This window comes from Somniosus microcephalus, chromosome 12, assembly GCF_052327205.1.
Source record: "Somniosus microcephalus isolate GS21.2 chromosome 12, FLI_Smic_1.0, whole genome shotgun sequence".
NCBI classification, from domain to species: domain Eukaryota; kingdom Metazoa; phylum Chordata; class Chondrichthyes; order Squaliformes; family Somniosidae; genus Somniosus; species Somniosus microcephalus.
The window spans coordinates 81,443,335-81,461,014 of NC_140998.1; the positions used below are offsets into that span (position 1 = coordinate 81,443,335).

General features: G+C 48.6%; 1 protein-coding gene across 2 annotated transcripts in view; it reads right to left on the reverse strand.

The window, feature by feature from the left end:
* wdhd1 (WD repeat and HMG-box DNA binding protein 1) overlaps window positions 1-17,577 on the reverse strand; it is a 76,573-nt gene extending 58,996 nt beyond the window's left edge. The window contains exons 1-4 of one of the 2 annotated variants that reach the window (XM_086003223.1): window positions 17,459-17,556; window positions 10,966-11,137; window positions 10,025-10,117; window positions 1,970-2,081 (exon numbers count right to left, since the gene is read on the reverse strand). In XM_086003223.1, coding sequence (XP_085859349.1) covers window positions 1,970-2,081; window positions 10,025-10,117; window positions 10,966-10,979 — 219 coding nt within the window. In that variant the 5' untranslated portion in view covers window positions 10,980-11,137; window positions 17,459-17,556. Of the gene's footprint in view, window positions 1-1,969; window positions 2,082-10,024; window positions 10,118-10,965; window positions 11,138-17,458 lie in introns of both variants that reach the window. The other variant, XM_086003224.1, reaches the window with a different exon arrangement.
* Between the last annotated feature and the right edge of the window lie 103 nt (window positions 17,578-17,680).

Consider the following 17,680-nt stretch of genomic DNA (forward strand, 5'->3'; position numbering starts at 1 on the left):
ATATTGGACGGGCCGCTGCAGCTATCGGACCGGCCGCTGTATTGTTGGGTTCACTCTCCCGGTACCTCCTTCACACTGTCCGGCTTGGCCTGCAATCTCCTACCCAGGAGGGAACTCTGTGACCCTCTGCCCTGCTCAACGTAAGTCGTGCGCATGACTTATGCTGAACGAAAAAACTTTCGGTTTTTAGAGGTTTTCGGAAGTTCGGATAAAGGATAGTCTACCTGTACTAGCGAACCAAGGGTCTAGCGAGAATGAGGAACTGAAAGAAATTAGTATTAGTAAAAAAATAGTACTGGAGAAATTCATAGGACCGAAAGCCGATAAATCCCCTGGATCTAATGGCTTACATCCTAGGGTTTTGAAAGAGGTGGCTACAGAGATAGTGGATGCACTGGTTGTCATTTTCCAAAATACCATAGATTCTAGAACGGTTTCCACGGATTGGAAAATAGCAAATGTAACCCCACTATTTAAGAAAGGAGGGAAGAGAGAAAACAGGAAACTACAGACCAGTTACCCTGACATCATTAGTGACAAAAATGCTAGAATCTATTATTAAGGACGTGGAACAGGGCACTTAGAAGATAATAATAGGATTGGGCAGACTCAACCCGGATTTATGAAAGGGAAATCGTGTTTGACGAATCTGTTAGAATTTTGAGGTTGTAACTAGCAGAATAGATAAGGGGGAAGCAGTGGATGTGGTGTATTTAGATTTTCAGAAGGCATTTGATAAGGTGCCACACAAGAGGTTATTAAACAAAATTAGGGCTCATGGGATTGGGGGTTATATACTCGCATAGATTGAGGATTGGTTAATGGACAGAAAATAGAGAGTAGGAATAAATGGATCATTTTCAGGTTGACAGGCTGGAACTAGTGGGGTACCGCAAGGATCAGTGCTTGGGCCTCAGCTATTCACAATCTATAGCAATGATTTGGATGAGGGGACCAAATGTAATATATCAAAGTTTGCTGATGATACAAAGCTGGGTGGGAATGTAAGTTGTGAGGAGGATGCAAAGAGGCTTCAAGGGGATATAGACAAGCTGAGTGAGTGGGCAAGAACATGGCAAATGGAATACAGTATAATGTGGAGAAATGTGAAGTTATCCACTTGTAGGAAAAATAGAAAAGCAGAGTAATTTTTAAATGGAGAGAGATTGGGAAATGTTGCTGTTTAGAGAAACCTGGGTGTCCTTGTGCATGAATCACTGAAAGTTAACAAGCAGGTACAGCAAGCAATTAGGAAAGCAAATGGTACATTGGCCTTTATTACAAGAGGATTTGAGTATAAGAGTAAAGATGTCTTACTGCAATTATATAGGGCCCTGATGAGACCACACTTGGGAGTATTGTGTACAGTTTTAGTCTCCTTACCTAAGGAAGGATATACTTGCCATAGAGGGAGTGCAACGAAGATTCAACAGACTGGATCCTGGGATGGGGGGATTGTCCTATGATGAGAGATTGAGTAGACTAGGCCTTTATTCTTTAGAGTTTTTAGAAGGAGAGGCGATCTCATTGAAACATACAAAATTCTTACAGGGTTTGACAGGTTAGATGCAGGGGAGTCTGGAACCAGGGGTCACAATCTCAGAATAGGGGGTCGGCCATTTAGGACTGAGATGAGGAGAAATTTCTTCACTCAGGAGGGTGGTGAATCTTTGAGCCTCCACAACCCTCTGGGGTAGAGAATTCCAGTCGTTGAGTATATTCAAGACAGAGATTGATAGATTTTTGGATATTAAGGGAATCAAGGGATATGAGGATAATGCAGGAAAGTGGAGATGAGGTAGATCAGCCATGATCTTAGTGAATGGTGGAGCATGCTCGAGGGGCCAAATGTCCTGCTCCTGCTCCTATTTCTTATGTTCTTATGTTATATACCAGATGACATCAACTCAGGACATATACAGGGGGAATTATTTGAAAAGGCATCTGTAAAGGCAAATCAATCACATACCCGGAGAGCCAGCGAATAAACTTTTTCACCCACGTTGATCGACTTGGGATCGTCATCCTCCAGACTTTCCCATATTCTAACGTCTCCATCACTGCCACCGGTTACGATAAACCTGAAATTTCAAGAAGATTAACTCAATGACCCTGGAAAGTCCTTTCAAAAGACTATTACTTTGTCAGTCTTGACAATGGTATACTCTCATCTTTGAGTCAGTGATGCGCTATCAATTACTGAGAAAGACTGGAAGTTAAGAGAGTAACAAACAGGCTTTTATTAGCTAAAGAACAAAGGCATGCCTCTAGTGGTCGACCGGTCCTGAATGCCTGGGGAACTGCAGAGCAGCCGCCTTTATACCAGGGCATATGGGTGGAGCCAGCTGAGGCATGCACAGACAGGTACAACAATGGGCAAGAGTGAACAACAGTGAAGTGAACAACAGTGAAGTGAACAACAGTGGTTTACCACATTCACCCCTTGCTTAAAAAATGAGTCTGACGGGGTGAAGTGTATTAAAAGTTCGTATAATTAAGTCTTTCTGGGGGTCTTGTATGCCGTTGTGACGACGGCTGAGGTGGTGCAGCTTCCGACGCCGAGTCCCGCGTGGGCCGGAGCACTGGCGTGTCATCCTCATGGGTGTTGACTTGGTTGATCAATGGCGGGTCACGGGGCCACGGCGTGCTGTCTACAGGGGTTAGGTATGGGTCCGTTGCCGCCGGTGCATTGTGGGTAGCGGTGGTGTTGGTTTCAGGGGCCCCCGAGGGTGCGAGGTCTCGTATGGAGACTGTGTCCTCCCGCCCGTCCGGGTACGCAATGTAAGCATACTGGGGGTTGGCGTGGAGGAGGTCGACCCTCTCGACCAGGGGGTCCGTTTTATGGGTCCTCACGTGTCTTCTCAGTAGGACCGGCCCTGGGGACGTCAGCCATGGCGGTAGCGATGTCCCCGATGTGGACTTCCTTGGGAAGGCAAACATTTTCTCATGAGGGGTGGCGTTAGTGGCAGTGCAGAGCAGTGACCGAATAGAGTGGAGCGCATCGGGGAGCACATCCTGCCAGCGGGAGGTCGGAAGGCCCCTAGACTTTAAGGCTAGCAGGGCGGCCTTCCAAACTGTCGCATTCTCTCTTTCCACCTGTCCGTTCCCCCGGGGGTTGTAACTGGTGGTCCTGCTTGTGGCAATACCCCTAGCGAGCAGGTACTGACGGAGTTCGTCGCTCATAAACGATGAGCCCCGGTCGCTATGGATATAGCTGGGGAAACCGAACAGGGTGAAGAGGTCGTTCAGACATTTAATGACCGTGGCACTGGTCATGTCCGGGCAGGGGATGGCGAACGGGAAACAGAAGTACTCATCAATAATGTTGAGGAAGTACACATTGCGGTCGGAGGAGGGGAGAGGCCCTTTAAAATCAACGCTCAGGCACTCGAAGGGGCGAGTGGCTTTTATCAGGTGAGCCCTGTCTGGTCTATAAAAGTGCGGTTTGCACTCAGCGCAGACTTGGCAGTTCCTGGTCATGGTCCTGACCTCCTCAATGGAGTAAGGCAGGTTGCGGGCCTTGATGAAATGGAAGAACCTGGTGACCCCCGGGTGGCAGAGGTCATTGTGGAGGGCCCGCAGTCTATCAACCTGTGCGTTGGCACATGTACCTCGCGATAGAGCATCCGGGGGCTCATTGAGTTTACCGGGCCGGTACAAGATATCGTAATTGTAGGTGGAAAGTTCAATTCTCCACCTCAAAATCTTGTCGTTTTTGATTTTGCCCCTCTGCTTGTTATTAAACATAAAAGCAACTGAACGCTGGTCAGTGAGTAGGGTGAATCGTTTTCCGGCCAGGTAATGCCTCCAATGTCGCACAGCTTCCACAATGGCTTGGGCCTCCTTTTCGACAGAGGAGTGTCTGATTTCGGAGCCTTGGAGGGTTCGTGAAAAGGCCACTTGGTTAAGGGTAGCGGCCAGGGCAAAGTCGGACACATCGCTCTCCACCTGGAAAGGGATGGACTCGTCCACCGCGTGCATGGTGGCTTTAGCAATGTCCTCTTTGATACGGTGGAAGGCTAAGCCGGCCTCTGCCGCCAGGGGAAAAGAGGTGGACTTGATAAGTGGACGGGCTTTATCCGCATAATTAGGGACCCACTGGGCGTAGGAGAAAAACCCCAGGCATCTCTTCAGGGCCTTGAGGCAGTGGGGCAGGGGAAGGTCCATAAGGAGACGCATCCGGTCGGGGTCGGGGCCGATGACTCCGTGTTCCACAACACAGCCAAGGATAGCGAGGCGGGTTGTGCGGAATATGCACTTCTCCTTGTTATACGTAAGGTTTAGGAGTTTGGCAGTGCGGAGGAATTTGTCGAGGTTGGCGTCATGGTCCTGCAGGTCATGGCCGCAGATGGTCACATTGTCCAGGTAGGGAAAAGTGGCCTGCAACGCATTCTGGTCGACCATCCGGTCCATCTCCCTTTGGAAAACGGAGACCCCATTGGTGACGCCGAAGGGAACCCGAAGGAAGTGGTAGAGGTGGCCGTTTGCCTCGAAGGCAGTATACTGGCGGTCCTCATAGCGGATAGGGAGTTGGTGATATGCTGACTTAAGGTCAATGGTGGAGAATACGCGGTATTGTGCGATCTGATTGACCATATCAGATATGCGGGGGAGGGGGTATGCGTCCAGTTGGGTATATCGATTAATTGTTTGGCTGTAGTCAATGACCAGGCGCTGCTTCTCGCCGGTCTTGACGACCACAACCTGGTCTCGCCAGGGGCTGGTGCTAGCTTCAATAATCCCCTCCTTCAGGAGCCGCTCCACCTCAGATTTAATAAAAACTCTGTCACCAGCGCTGTATCGCCCGCTTTTGGTGGCGATGGGCTTACAGTCGTGGGCGAGGTTAGCGAACAACGATGGGTGGGGGGATGACTTTAAGCGTGAAGAGGCTGCAAAAGGTGCGCGGCGGGCAATTTGAAAACTGCTGGTTGCAGACTGTGAGTGGGGGAAGGGGTCCACCGTACGCCATCGTGACACTCTTAAGGTGGCACTGAAAATCCAACCCCAGTAGAACGGCAGTGCAGAGATGAGGCAGGACAAGCAGTTTAAAGTTTCTGTACTCTGTGCTCCTCACCGAAAGGGTCACCACGCAGTAGCCGCCGACGTCCGCTGAATGGGACTTGGAGGCCATAGAGACCCAGTGGCACGCTGGCAGGACCGGGAGAGAGTAACGCCGCACCGTGTCAGGGTGGATAAAGCTCTCCGTGCTCCCGCAGTCGAAAAGGCAGGTCGTGGCGCGGCCGTTTACCTTAATGTCCATCATGGACCTGGCTAGTTGGTGAGGTCTAGATTGGTCCAGTGTAACGGAGGCCAGCGTAGGGTCAGGCGTGTCGCTGCAGTCATCAGGTGAGGCGGTGGGTGAGTCGGGGGCCCGTTGCAAAAATGGCGGCCGGAACGGATCACCCATGGTCGAAGGCGTCCAAGATGGCGGCGCCCATGGTCCACACGCGGCTGGAGGCGTACAAGATGGCGGCGTCCAAGATGGCGGCCCGCTCGGCCCACACGCGGCACTGCTGGAGTTTGGGGTAGGTTTAGCCTTGCAGACGCTGGCGTAGTGCCCTTTCTTCCCACAACCAGAGCAAGTAGCGTTTTTCGCCGGGCAGCGCGCTCTGGGGTGTTTGGCTTGGCCACAGAAGTAACACTTCGGGCCCCGGGACATCGCTGCAGAAGTTGGGCCGTTGGCAGAATGTGACGGGGGTGGCGCGGCGCAGGGTGGCGGTCCTACCGTGTCCCAGGATGGCGGCGCCCGCGCCATCCACGATGCGGCCGCGCGGTCAGGGGAGTAGGCGTCCATATTCCGGTGGGCCACGTCTAGCGAGAGTGCGAGGGCCGTGGCCTTCTTCAGGTCGAGTTCGCCCTGCTCCAACAGTCTCTGCCGGGTGTAGTTGGACCTGAGGCCCGCGACGAAGGCGTCCCGGACAAGTTCCTCAGTGTACACCGCGGCCGACACCTCTTTACATTTGCAGGCCCGGCCGAGCACCTTCAGCGCCCGTAGGTATACCTCCATCGATTCCCCGGGTTGCTGTTTGCGGGACCCCAGGAGGTGTCTGGCGTAAACCTCATTTACCGGGCGTGCGTACTGTTCTTTAAGGAGGTCGAGAGCACCCTTGTAGGTAGTCGCATCTTGGATGAGCGAATAAGCTTGGTGGTTCACCTTGGAGGTCAGAACCCTTAGTTTGTCGCCATCGTTTTGAACAGTTTCGACGGAGGCTTCTAGGAAAAATTCGAAGCATCGCAGCCAGTGTGCGAACTTGGTAGATGAATCCGCCTCGAGGGTCTAGGTCCAGGCGTGCTGGTTTGAGGATTTGCTCCATCGAAAAAAAGTTTAGCTAATAAAATTGATGCGCTATCAATTACTGAGAAAGACTGGAAGTTAAGAGAGTAACAAACAGGCTTTTATTAGCTAAAGAACGAAGGCATGCCTCTAGTGGTCGACCGGTCCTGAATGCCTGGGGAACTGCAGAGCAGCCGCCTTTATACCAGGGCATATGGGTGGAGCCAGGGGCGGAGCCAGCTGAGGCATGCACAGACAGGTACAACAATGGGCAAGAGTGAACAACAGTGAAGTGAACAACAGTGGTTTACCACAGTCAGAAAGTCCCATTCAAGCCCCATTCCAGGATTGAGCACATAATCTAGGCTGACACTTCATAAGAACATAAGAATAAGAGCAGGAGGCCATTCGGCCCCTCGAGCCTGCTCCGCCATTCAATGAGATCATGGCTGATCTTCTGCCTCAACTCCATTCACCGGCCCTATCGCCATATCCCTTGATGCCCTTACTAGTCAGAAATCTATCGACTTCTGTTTTAAATATACCCAATGACCGAGCCTCCACAGCCCTCTGGGGTAGAGGATTCCAAAGATTCACCACCTTCTGTGTGAAGAAATTTCTTCTCATCTCAGTCCTGAATGGCCTACCCTTTATCCTGAGGCTGTGGCCTCTGCTTCTAGACTCCCCAGCCAAGGGAAACATTCTCCCAGCATCCATCCTATCAAGCCCTGTAATAATTTTGTATGCTTCAATGAGATCCCCTCTCATTCTTCTGAATTCAAGAAAATACAAGCCTAGTTTACTCAATCTCTTCTCATACGACAGTCCCGCCATCCCAGGAATCAATCTCGTGAACCTTCGTTTCACTCCCTCTATGGCAAGTAAGGAGACCAAAATTGTACACAGCACTCCAGGTGTGATCTCACCAAGGCCCTATATAATTGGAGTAAGACTTCTTTACTCCTGTATCCCAATCCTCAGGCTGACTGCTTTTTCTGGCAACTTTATAAGCTTTCTCCTTTGACTTAATACTAGCTGTAATTTCTTTTGTTAGCCATGGTTGGATCACTTTTCCTTTTGGGTTTTTATGCCCTAGAGGAATATATGTTTGTTGCAAATTATGCATTATTTCCTTGAATGTTAGCCATTGTATGTCCACCTTCACACCTTTTAGTGTAGTCTCCCAATCTACCATGGCCAACTTGTCCCTCATACCCTTGTAGTTTCCTCTGTTTAGATTGAAGACCTTAATTTCAGATTGGACTACATCACTCAAACTTAACATAAAATTCAATCGTATCACTTGTCCCTAAAGGCCCCCTTTACCACAAGATTATTGATTAGCACTTTCTCATTACACAGTACCAGATCCAGAATAGCCTGTTCCCTGGTTGGTTCCTCCACATACTGATCCAGGAAATCATCTCGCATGCATTCCAAGAATTCGTCCTCCACACCATTAGTGGTAATTTGATTTGCCCAGTCAATATGTAGATTAAAGTCCCCCATGATTACCGTATTGCCCTTGATATGGACCACGACCTCTGGCTGTTCACCCTCCCCTTTCAGAATGTTCTGCGGCCGCTCAGTGACATCCTTGACCCTAGCACCAGGGAGGCAACATACCATCCTGGAGTCATGTCTGCGACTACAGAAATGTCTATCTGTTCCCCTTACGATAGAATCCCCTATCTATTGCTCTCCCACTCTCTTTCCTCCCCTCCTGTGCAGCTGAGCCACTCGTAGTGCCACGGACTTGGCTCTTGCTGCATTCCCCTGAGAAACCATCTCCCCCGGCAGTATCCAAAACGGAAAATCTGTTGGAGAGGGAGATGGACCCAGGGGACTCCTGCACTAGATTCCTAGTTCTTTTACTCTGTCTGGCGGTCCCCCATTCCCTGTCTACATTGTGCACTCTTTACCTGCGGTGTGACCACCTCGTTAAACATGCTATCCAAGAAGATCTCAGCCTCGCGGATGCTCCACAGTGACTCCAGTCGCAGCTCCAGCTCCGAAACGCGGATTTCGAGTAGCTGCAGCTGGAGACACTTCCTGCACACATGTTCGCCCTGGACACCAAAAGTGTCCCTGACTTCCCACATAGCACAGGAGGAGCACTCCACGCTGCTGAGCTACCCTACCATGTCCTACCTTTAATTTACTCCCTTTAAATTAAAGATTAAATACACTAGGGACCTTACTTCACTTTACACACTACTTACTCTAGAGACCTTACTTTGACTTTAACGACTGGACTGTAGGAATACTCACCAGGTCCTACTTACCAATCAGCTCCTTCCCTTGTGCCGACGTCACTTTTAGTCTCTGATGTCACTTTCGAATGTTGCCTGTTGAGGTCTGCTCTTGCTGCTGCTCCCAACAGCTCGGTCTGGGCCTCGAGCTTTATTTCCTCGCTCCTCCTTCGCCTGCTCCCTCACAGGGGAGCAGCAGGGAGAGCGGACTGACAATAGCTCGGTCTGGGCCTCGAGCCTCGGGCTTTATTTCCTTGCTCCTCCTTTGCCTGTTCCCTCACAGGTCGATCCGCTCTCGCTGCTGCTCCCAATAGCTCGGTCTGGGCCTCGAGCCTCAGGCTTTGTTTCCTCGCTCCTCCTTCGCCTGTTCCCTCACAGTTCAGTCCGCTCTCGCTACTGCTCCCAGTGCAGTACTGAGGGAGTGCTGCAGTGTTGAAGGTGTCGTCTTTAGGATGAGACATCAAACTTGGGTGGATGTAACAGATCCCATGGCACTATTATAGTGTCCCTGCCAACATTTATCCCTCAGTCGACATCACCAAAAAGACAGATTGACTTGGCATTCATCTCATTGCTGTTTATAGACAGTTTTCTGCTGCGAATCCTAAGGATTGGATCTAGACGAAATTAATTTAATGTAGGACTCTTACAATCAGAAGAGAAGACTTTCAACCAGCCTGTCTGCAAGCACTGAAGGAACAGTGTTTGAACTCAATGCGACACCCGTGTGTTTACTTTTCTTTTGACATCTATTTTGTATAGGTTGCTACAGTTGAACAAATTCTTATGACAAAACAAATTAAAACCATTAAGTCAATGATGCTTGTTATACCAAATATAGTGCAATCAGGTTTTTGTTTCTTTTCTTCTTCACTACTGTCATCCCATATATCTATTTTTGCACTAGTCTCCTGCCATTTGTGCTGCTTTTGATTGCTCAACATTTGGTATGCACTTAAAAAGGGCAAGGACTCCCAGATTTCCCTCCCCGAATGAAGCAGTCCATCTTAACAAGTTCAAATGTCAAATATTGGGATTTAAATTTTATCAAGAAGTGTCCACTACCAATTACAGCAATGAGGTTGTCTGGTTATATCTGAAGCCTGTGGCAGTGTGCGCTGACATACCAGAGTGCAGAGTTTTAAATTGCAATCTCAAATGACAACTCAATGGCAGTTTTGTCAGGGGCCACAGAGAGAGAGCTCTACGTTGAGGGAGCAAAGGGGGAGGAGAAACATTTGAATGAAGAAGAATTTGAGATCTTTCTCAATCCACATCTCCTATTAACGCATTAGAGACTAGCATTTAAGAATTACTAAGTTACTCTCTCAACCAGCAGAATTGGGGAGGAGGTCACCTGCTCACCCCGAGTCACAAATGATGTACAAGGCACATGAAGAGTTAATACATTGGTGCTTGTGGACAGGAGTAATTTTTGAAAAAAAGGAATAAAACAAAGTTGAGTTCAATCAGGCCAGGCTACAACAAGGTACCTTACCTTCCACTTTCATCAAAACAAACACTGGTGTAGCCATCCGGGTGAGCGTACCGCATTGGCTTTCTCTCAGCTGGCATCTTTGGTTGCTTTGTCCTAATCAAAGGAAAAATGATATTCAAGAAAGAAAAAGTACAGAAAGGTTTTGTAGGTTATGGCCCTGCCTAATGTTGCTTTTATACTGATGACATTTTGTATTGTTTGATTTTTTTTAAATAGCCAATGACAAGTTTTGTTCCCTATATTGAGAAGGAAAGTCTGGGGAGGGGGTGGAGGGAGATCCCTTTTAAGCCAAAGAAATTCATCTGTTTATTGAAGAAAATTAAACATAAATTCAACTGAAATTTACATATGTGCTGATTTCTTGAAAACCTCCATTTTCCTACCTTTGGCACCAGGTTATTTCAGTGACACGGGTAGCATCCCAGTGTAACTCCACTGCAAACAATACAGGCCACAAGTTCAAACTGGGCTGAAGGATGCCCAACTCCAAGAAATCATAAGATAGGCTGGAAATTCAAATTTCCCAGGGTGTAGCAGTTTTTTGGAGTTAGAATTGCCTGAGCAGCCCTTGGGCTGGTTTGAAGTCATGTCCCAGCTGCTGTTTGCAATGGAACCTCTTAAGGTACGAGGACATTCCACATAATTAACACCAAGGGAAGGGGGTGCAGTCGCGGGCACCTGACTGGATGACCTCTATGCCAACAGTAAAACTGCCAGTTTCAATAAATATCAAATAGATTTCTAACTTTCAGATGAGAATCTCTTCCCTCTTTAAAAAAAAGTGGGGTGGAGAAGAGGAGCAGCAAGAAACAAAAGTTCTAGACCTCCAGGTAGCCACTGGATCACTACGTGAGGCAGGTCCCCGACCCAGCAACTGCCAGGTAGACCTCTGCCAGCCTGCAGACCCAGGCTCCAACCAGCCGCCAAACCTAACTACAAACCTCTTCATTGCCATTAGGTGCCAGATCTTCCTCGACCTCCACCACCAAACCCATGACACTCTTCAACCATCGTCAGGTTCCAGATTCTTCCCCACTCTCCACCACTAGGCCAGAATTTCCTCAACCACCACTGGTCTCCGATTCTCAGTCATCAGCAGGCCTTGTTTGGCACCTACAACACATTTCCACAGTTTGTACGTGCAACCCATAGCAACTTCTGCATTCACTGTGTGCATTGTGGCTGCCACCAGCCATCAAGTCCTCCATCCTCGTTTTTCTTGTTGACTGCCTTCCCTGCTCTTCTTGTCCCCCTGCCTCTTTTCTAGAGCCCCATTTCTCACCCTATTACACAATGCCCCAACCCACTCAGCAATACTAATCTCCTCTCCTGAGGATTGATTTCTTCCTGGACAGGCCCACAGCTTTCTTTTGCTCTTCTACTGGTATCCTCGACCACATGCATCACAGAACCCACCACTGGATCTCCCAAATCAGGAATCCACACTGTCTCATTGCCCTACTTCGGCACAAGGGCTATATAACTGTCCCTGTTAGATCCGTGTGTTAATGGAGACACGGAATGCAGGAGTTGATTTAACAAGTGTTTACTGAACAAAGTCTGGAGGTGAGCTAACTACACAAGACGCTACACAGGCTTATATACCCGAGTGGTCACTACTGGTACTACAGTATACAGGGGCTTCAAAAACATAGTTCCTCTTAAAAGGTACATACACTACAATTCCTCCCCTTTTAGATAAATAGTACATAACATTTTAAGTAATCATTAAATAACATTTTTACAAGAACAATAATCTATACATTTGCTGAAGTTAATCAATTACAAATTCAGTCTCTCTGGAGGCTTCCTGACTCGGTCCCGATAACGCCTCGGTGGTGTAGTAGGTTCTTTTGGCAAGGTCGATTCAGCTTCAATGCCAGTGTCAGGTTCATCTGGTTCCAGTATCACAGGATCGGAGGTAGATACTATGGGTATCTCTGCTTCATCACTAGGCGTATAGTTGTGGTGTAGGTTGTCCTTTTTCGGATGACTCTATGATCTGGTCAGCATGGCGCCTTATTATGCTTTCTCCAATGTCCACGGTATACATCAGCGGTCCTAGTCGTGTGCAAATAGTTCCAGGGTGCCATTTCTCGGTACGATAGTCCCGGGCCAAAACTGGTTGACCTATCTGGAAGGTTCTAGTTGGCCTTTCATTCATGCTTTGAAATTGCCGGTTCTCTACGTCCCTTCTGACGTTTGGCTTGACCAAATCCAGCCGGCATCTTAGTCTTCTATTGAAGAACATCATGGCGGGAGCTTGGTTTGTAACCACGTGTTGCATTCCTGTACGCAAACAAGAAGTTGTCTACCTTATGTTGTAGATTTGTCTTCAAGAAGGCCATAAAGGCCATGCGTAATGAAGGTCTGGACAAACCTTTCAGCTAATCCATTGGTGGCGGGATGGTATGGGGCGGACGTGTAGTGCTTAACCCCATTGTTTTTTTAAGAACTTCCTGAATTCTTCGGACACAAATTGCGGTCCATTATCAGAACAGATCTGTTCAGGCAGCCCATTCCTGGCGAATATGGTCCTTAATACTGTGATGGTTTTTTCCGTGGTGGTGGAGGACATCTTTATTACCTCCGGCCACTTGGAGTGTGCATCAACCGCGATTAAGAACATTGAGTCCATAAATGGACCAGCAAAGTCGATATGTACCCTTTGCCATGGAGATGAGGGCCACTCCCATGGATGTAGAGGGGCTTGTGGTGGGGCGTTTTGGACCTTCTGGCATCCTAGACAGCTCTTGGTCATTTCTTCGATGTCTCCATCGATACCTGGCCACCACACAAACGCTCTGGCTAAGTTCTTCATTTTCACTCCACCCAGATGCCCCTCGTGAAGCTCCTTTAGCACTCTATCCTGGAGTTTGGGTGGAATCACCACTCTGGATCCACACATCAAGGTTCCTCGGCACACTGACAGCTGTTCTCTTCTTTGCGAGAATGCTGGCAACAGTGGTTCGCCATGTGCTGGCCATCCTTTCACCGTTAAATCGTAGACTCGAGAGAGAGTCGGGTCATTTCTCGTTTCCTTTTCAATGGTAGAATTTGTCACCGGTAGATATTCCACTATGGTCGAGTGGAACATCTCCACTGGGTCTAGTGTAGGTGCCTCTTCTACCGTTGGCAACGGTAGGCGCGATAACCCGTCAGCATTCCCATGCTGTTTTGTTCCTTTGTATTCTATGTCATATTGGTGTGCCCCTAGGAAAAGGGACCACCTCTGTAGCCTTTGCGCTGTCATAATGGGAACGCCCTTTTTAGGGTTGAATATGGAGACGAGGGGTTGATGGGCAGTCAACAAGGTAAATTTTTGTCCGTGTAGGTAATGGTTGAATTTCTTCACCCTCCACACCAGGCCGAGTGCCTCCCTGTCGATCTGGGCATAGTTACGCTCAGCTGAGTTCAATGAGCGTGACGCAAAAGCTATCGGCCGCTCCGAGCCATCAGGGAATCTATGCGATAATACTGCTCCCACGCCGTAAGGGGATGCATCGCACGCCAGTCTGATTGGCAGTGATGGGTTGTAATGAGCCAACACTTCCCTGGACGTGATCAAGCCTTTGCATTTATGGAAGGCACATTTACAGTCTTCGCTCCATTTCCAAACTACTCCCGTTTGTAGCAGTGTGTTAAGAGGGTGCAGAACCGTCGACAAGTTTGGTAAAAATTTATGATAGTAATTTATTAATCCCAGGTACGACCTTAATTGTGAGACATTTTCAGGCGCTGGGGCCTTTACGACCGCTTCAATTTTTTCAGGTGACTTATGCAACCCTTCTTCGTTAATGACATGGCCACAATATGATATTTGTTTCTGGAAAAATTCGCACTTGGGGCGATTTGCTCGTAGGCCCCGTTCTCTCAGCCTCGTGAGCACCTGCTCCAAGTTGGCAAGGTGCTCGTTGTCGTTTTCTCCTGTTACAAGGGTGTCGTCTAGGTAGCATTGAGTCCCCGGAATCCCTTGCAGGACTTGCTCCATAGCTCTTTGCCAGATAGCCGGAGCTGATGCCACTCCGAAAACCAGTCGATTGTACTGGTACAGGCCTTTGTGTGTGTTTATCGTGAGATACTTTTTAGAGGCCTCCTCAACCTCCATCTGTAGATATGCCTGTGCTAAGTCAATTTTGGTGAAACGTTTCCCTCCGGATAGTGAGGCGAAAATATCTTCTATCCTCGGAAGAGGATACTGTACCGTGTGAAGAACCGGGTTTACAGTCACCTTGAAGTCCCCACAGATGCGAATTTTTCTCTGTTCTTCAGATTTATCATTATTCAACGTTTTCTTCATGACCGGGACGATGGGTGTTGCCCACTCGCTCCAATCTACCTTGGATAACACGCCTAATTTTTCCAAATTCTCCAGCTCTGCCTCGACGGCTGGACAAATTGCGTATGGCACCGGCCTTGCCTTAAAAAACTTGGGAATTGCCGCATCTTCCACTTTTATTGAGGCGGTGGCGGCTTTCAGGGTTCCTAGTTCCTGTTGAAACACTTCTTTGGCATTAGCCAAGATTTCTTTTAATCGTCCAGGTATGACGTCATCATTTTTTCTCTTATTGGTCACCGTCAGTGCCTGAATGGAGTGCCAGTTTAAACGTATCTTTCTGATCCATTCACGTCCCAACAACGGTGGACCACCATCTTGCAGAACATATAAATACAACTTCTGTATTTCCTTGCCGTTGTATACAACAGGCACCCTTATTTTCCCTCTGGGGTATACTTTCTGCCCCGTATATGTCTTCAAGATAATGGATGTGTCTTTCAAAGGTATATGCGGAAATAGCCGCTCGTAATCCCGTCGACTCATGACGGTCAGAGCTGATCCTGTATCTAGCTCCATTTTGACTGGGGACCCCGCTATCATGAGGGTAACCCAAATGGTCTGGTAATCTTCTTTGGCAATTACATTATGTAATTTGAGACAGCTTAGTCTCTTGTTTCCGGAATCGCTATCGCTCTTCTGGTCTTCGGAGCTACTGTCCGTCATCATTTGTACCTTTCTGTACTTTTCCTTATTGACCTTTTTACTGTCAGCGGATTTTTTTTCAGATCTGCATACACGTGCAATGTGTCCCGTCTTTCCGCATTGCCTGCATGCTTTGTCCTTGAACCAGCAGTCCCTCTGGTCATGGGTGGATCTGCCGCAGCGATAACATCTCTCGAAACCCCGTGTCATTTCATGGGTGCCGAAGTCCTGTGGCTTTTGCTGTATCTCTGCAGCTCCTCTTGCTGCTGCTTCGTATGATACAGCCACACTGAAAGCCTTGTCCAGTGTCAAATCTTTCTCAGAAAGTAGTCTTTTCTGTGTTCCTTCGCTTAGGAGACCGCAGACGAATTTGTCTCGTAGAGAATCGGCCAGTCCTGCCCTGAATTGGCAGTGCTTTGACAGCTTTTGTAATTCGGTGAGGTAATCAGCGTTACTTTCATTCTTGTGCTGATTCCTCCTGAAGAATTTGAATCGTTCCGCTATCAGCAGCGGTGTTGGGTTTAAGTGCTCCTGTAAGGTATCAACAATCTCCTTAAAATTCTTGTCCATCGGTTTGGCTGGAGTGATCAAGTTTCGTAACAGCCCGTATGTCCTTGCGCCCATCAGATTTAGAAGTACCGATGCCTTATCATCCGCTACTTCATTCACCTTGCAATATACCTCCACTCTTTCCACATGTGGTCCAATCTTCCATATCACGATCGAAAGCAGTAATATTGCCAGTCTTTGGCATCTTGAAAATCTAAAATGGCGCTTCCCGCACTTTTCCTCCGTCCCCGATGGATCAAAATGGCGCCTCCTGCGCTTTTCTTTCTTCCCCGCCGAGTTAAGATGGCGCCTCCCACGCTTTCCCGCCGCTGCTGCCAACGCTGATCTCCGCGGTTCCCGTTGCGACCTGCAGCTTTTCACGGTATTTCTATTTTTTTTAATATATATATCTCTTCAATAGTTTCTCCGTTACTTGGAGAACCGTTCCCGTCGTGGAGCGGACCCTCTGGGACTTTCCCCTCCCTCTGTTCGGTCCGAACGCCGACCTGCTTTGCAGCACCGGCCACGAGTGCTCCACCCTCTCTCTCTCTTTGCTTCTGCTTCCCGACTCGCTGCCTGGCCCCGTTGCAGAGCCACCCGATCGAGCTCTAGCCCGCCGCAGCCCAGGAAGGATCAGTGCACTACCTGCCACCAGCCCGTTTAGCTGGTGAAACCACAGTTTTTTTTTCTCCTTTCTTGCTTCTGGCTTCGACCTTCATCTGAGGAATCAATCCACTTGAGGTGCTGCCGAATTGCAGGTAAGTTCGTTTCTAACTTGTCGCCACTGTTAGATCCGTGTGTTAATGGAGACACGGGATGCAGGAGTTGATTTAACAAGTGTTTACTGAACAAAGTCTGGAGGTGAACTAACTACACAAGACGCTACACAGGCTTATATACCCGAGTGGTCACTACTGGTACTACAGTATACAGGGGCTTCAAAAACATAGTTCCTCTTAAAGGTACATACACTACAGTCCCTATGGGAAGAAACCTTTCCAAACTCTTTTACCATTACTCTCTTCTACCTTCATCCCTCCCCCAAATATGTATACAGTTCTATTACCCACACACTCTGCATTATCCCTCAAAATGTGCACTCCCTTGCAAATATGGCTATTATCCATTACCTTCCCCTAGGAGTCCAATGCTGCCTTTAATATAGTCGAGCACACCATCATCCTCTTATTCCCTTTCTCCACTGTCCAGCCTGGTGGAACTGCTGTCACCTGGTTCCACTCTTACCTATCCAATCATAGCCAGACCACCTTTACTAATGGCTTTCTTCCTACCCACGCACCATTACCTCTAGAGTCTCCAGTCCCCCCACACCCCCAGGATCTATCCTTGAACCCCTCTTCTTCCTCATCTACATGCTTCCCCACGTATAGTGATGATGACACTCAACTCCACCATTCTGTGCTATCAAACAACTTGTCCAACCTTCAATCTTAGATGAAGCACAATTTCCTCCAGCTAAACAATGGGAAAACCAGTCATCATTTTCAGCCCCCGCCACAAACACTGTACCCAAGCCAGCTACTGCCTCAGGCTGAATCAGACTGCTCTCAGCATCATATTCATCCCTAAGCTGAGCATCCAAGCCTATATCAGGTCATCCAAAACTCTGCTGTCTGTATCCCATGTAAACCCCCGTTAACCAACGTGGAACTGCATTTTTTGAAGCTGCTCAGATCAAAACATGCTCATCAAAATGGGGAATGTTTGAAAGGCCTGCAGCATCCCCTCAATGCCAGTAAGACAGCAGCAGGCGGTGGGCTGCAGTCTGTCCCGGTTAGGTAGGGTGCGACCTTTTCCCCAATGTACACAGGGTCCGGATCCTATCCCGAGGACAGGAGACTGAAGCGAATGCAGAGAAGCTCACTGGCGGCCCCGTTACTCACGGTGGGGACTAGCGGAACCTGCGCGGGCAGCGGCTCCCTCTCAGCCCACTCCCAACCGCTGACAGACGCCTCGCCGGATCACCAACTTCGCGTTTCCCGCCCCCTCCCTCACGTCACCGACAGCGCGAGATGAAAAATGTAATGGGGGAGGAGAAAACCCACAATTAACCGCGATTGTTAAACTTGGCTTACGTTTAACTTTATTTAAAAAAATCTGCGGTC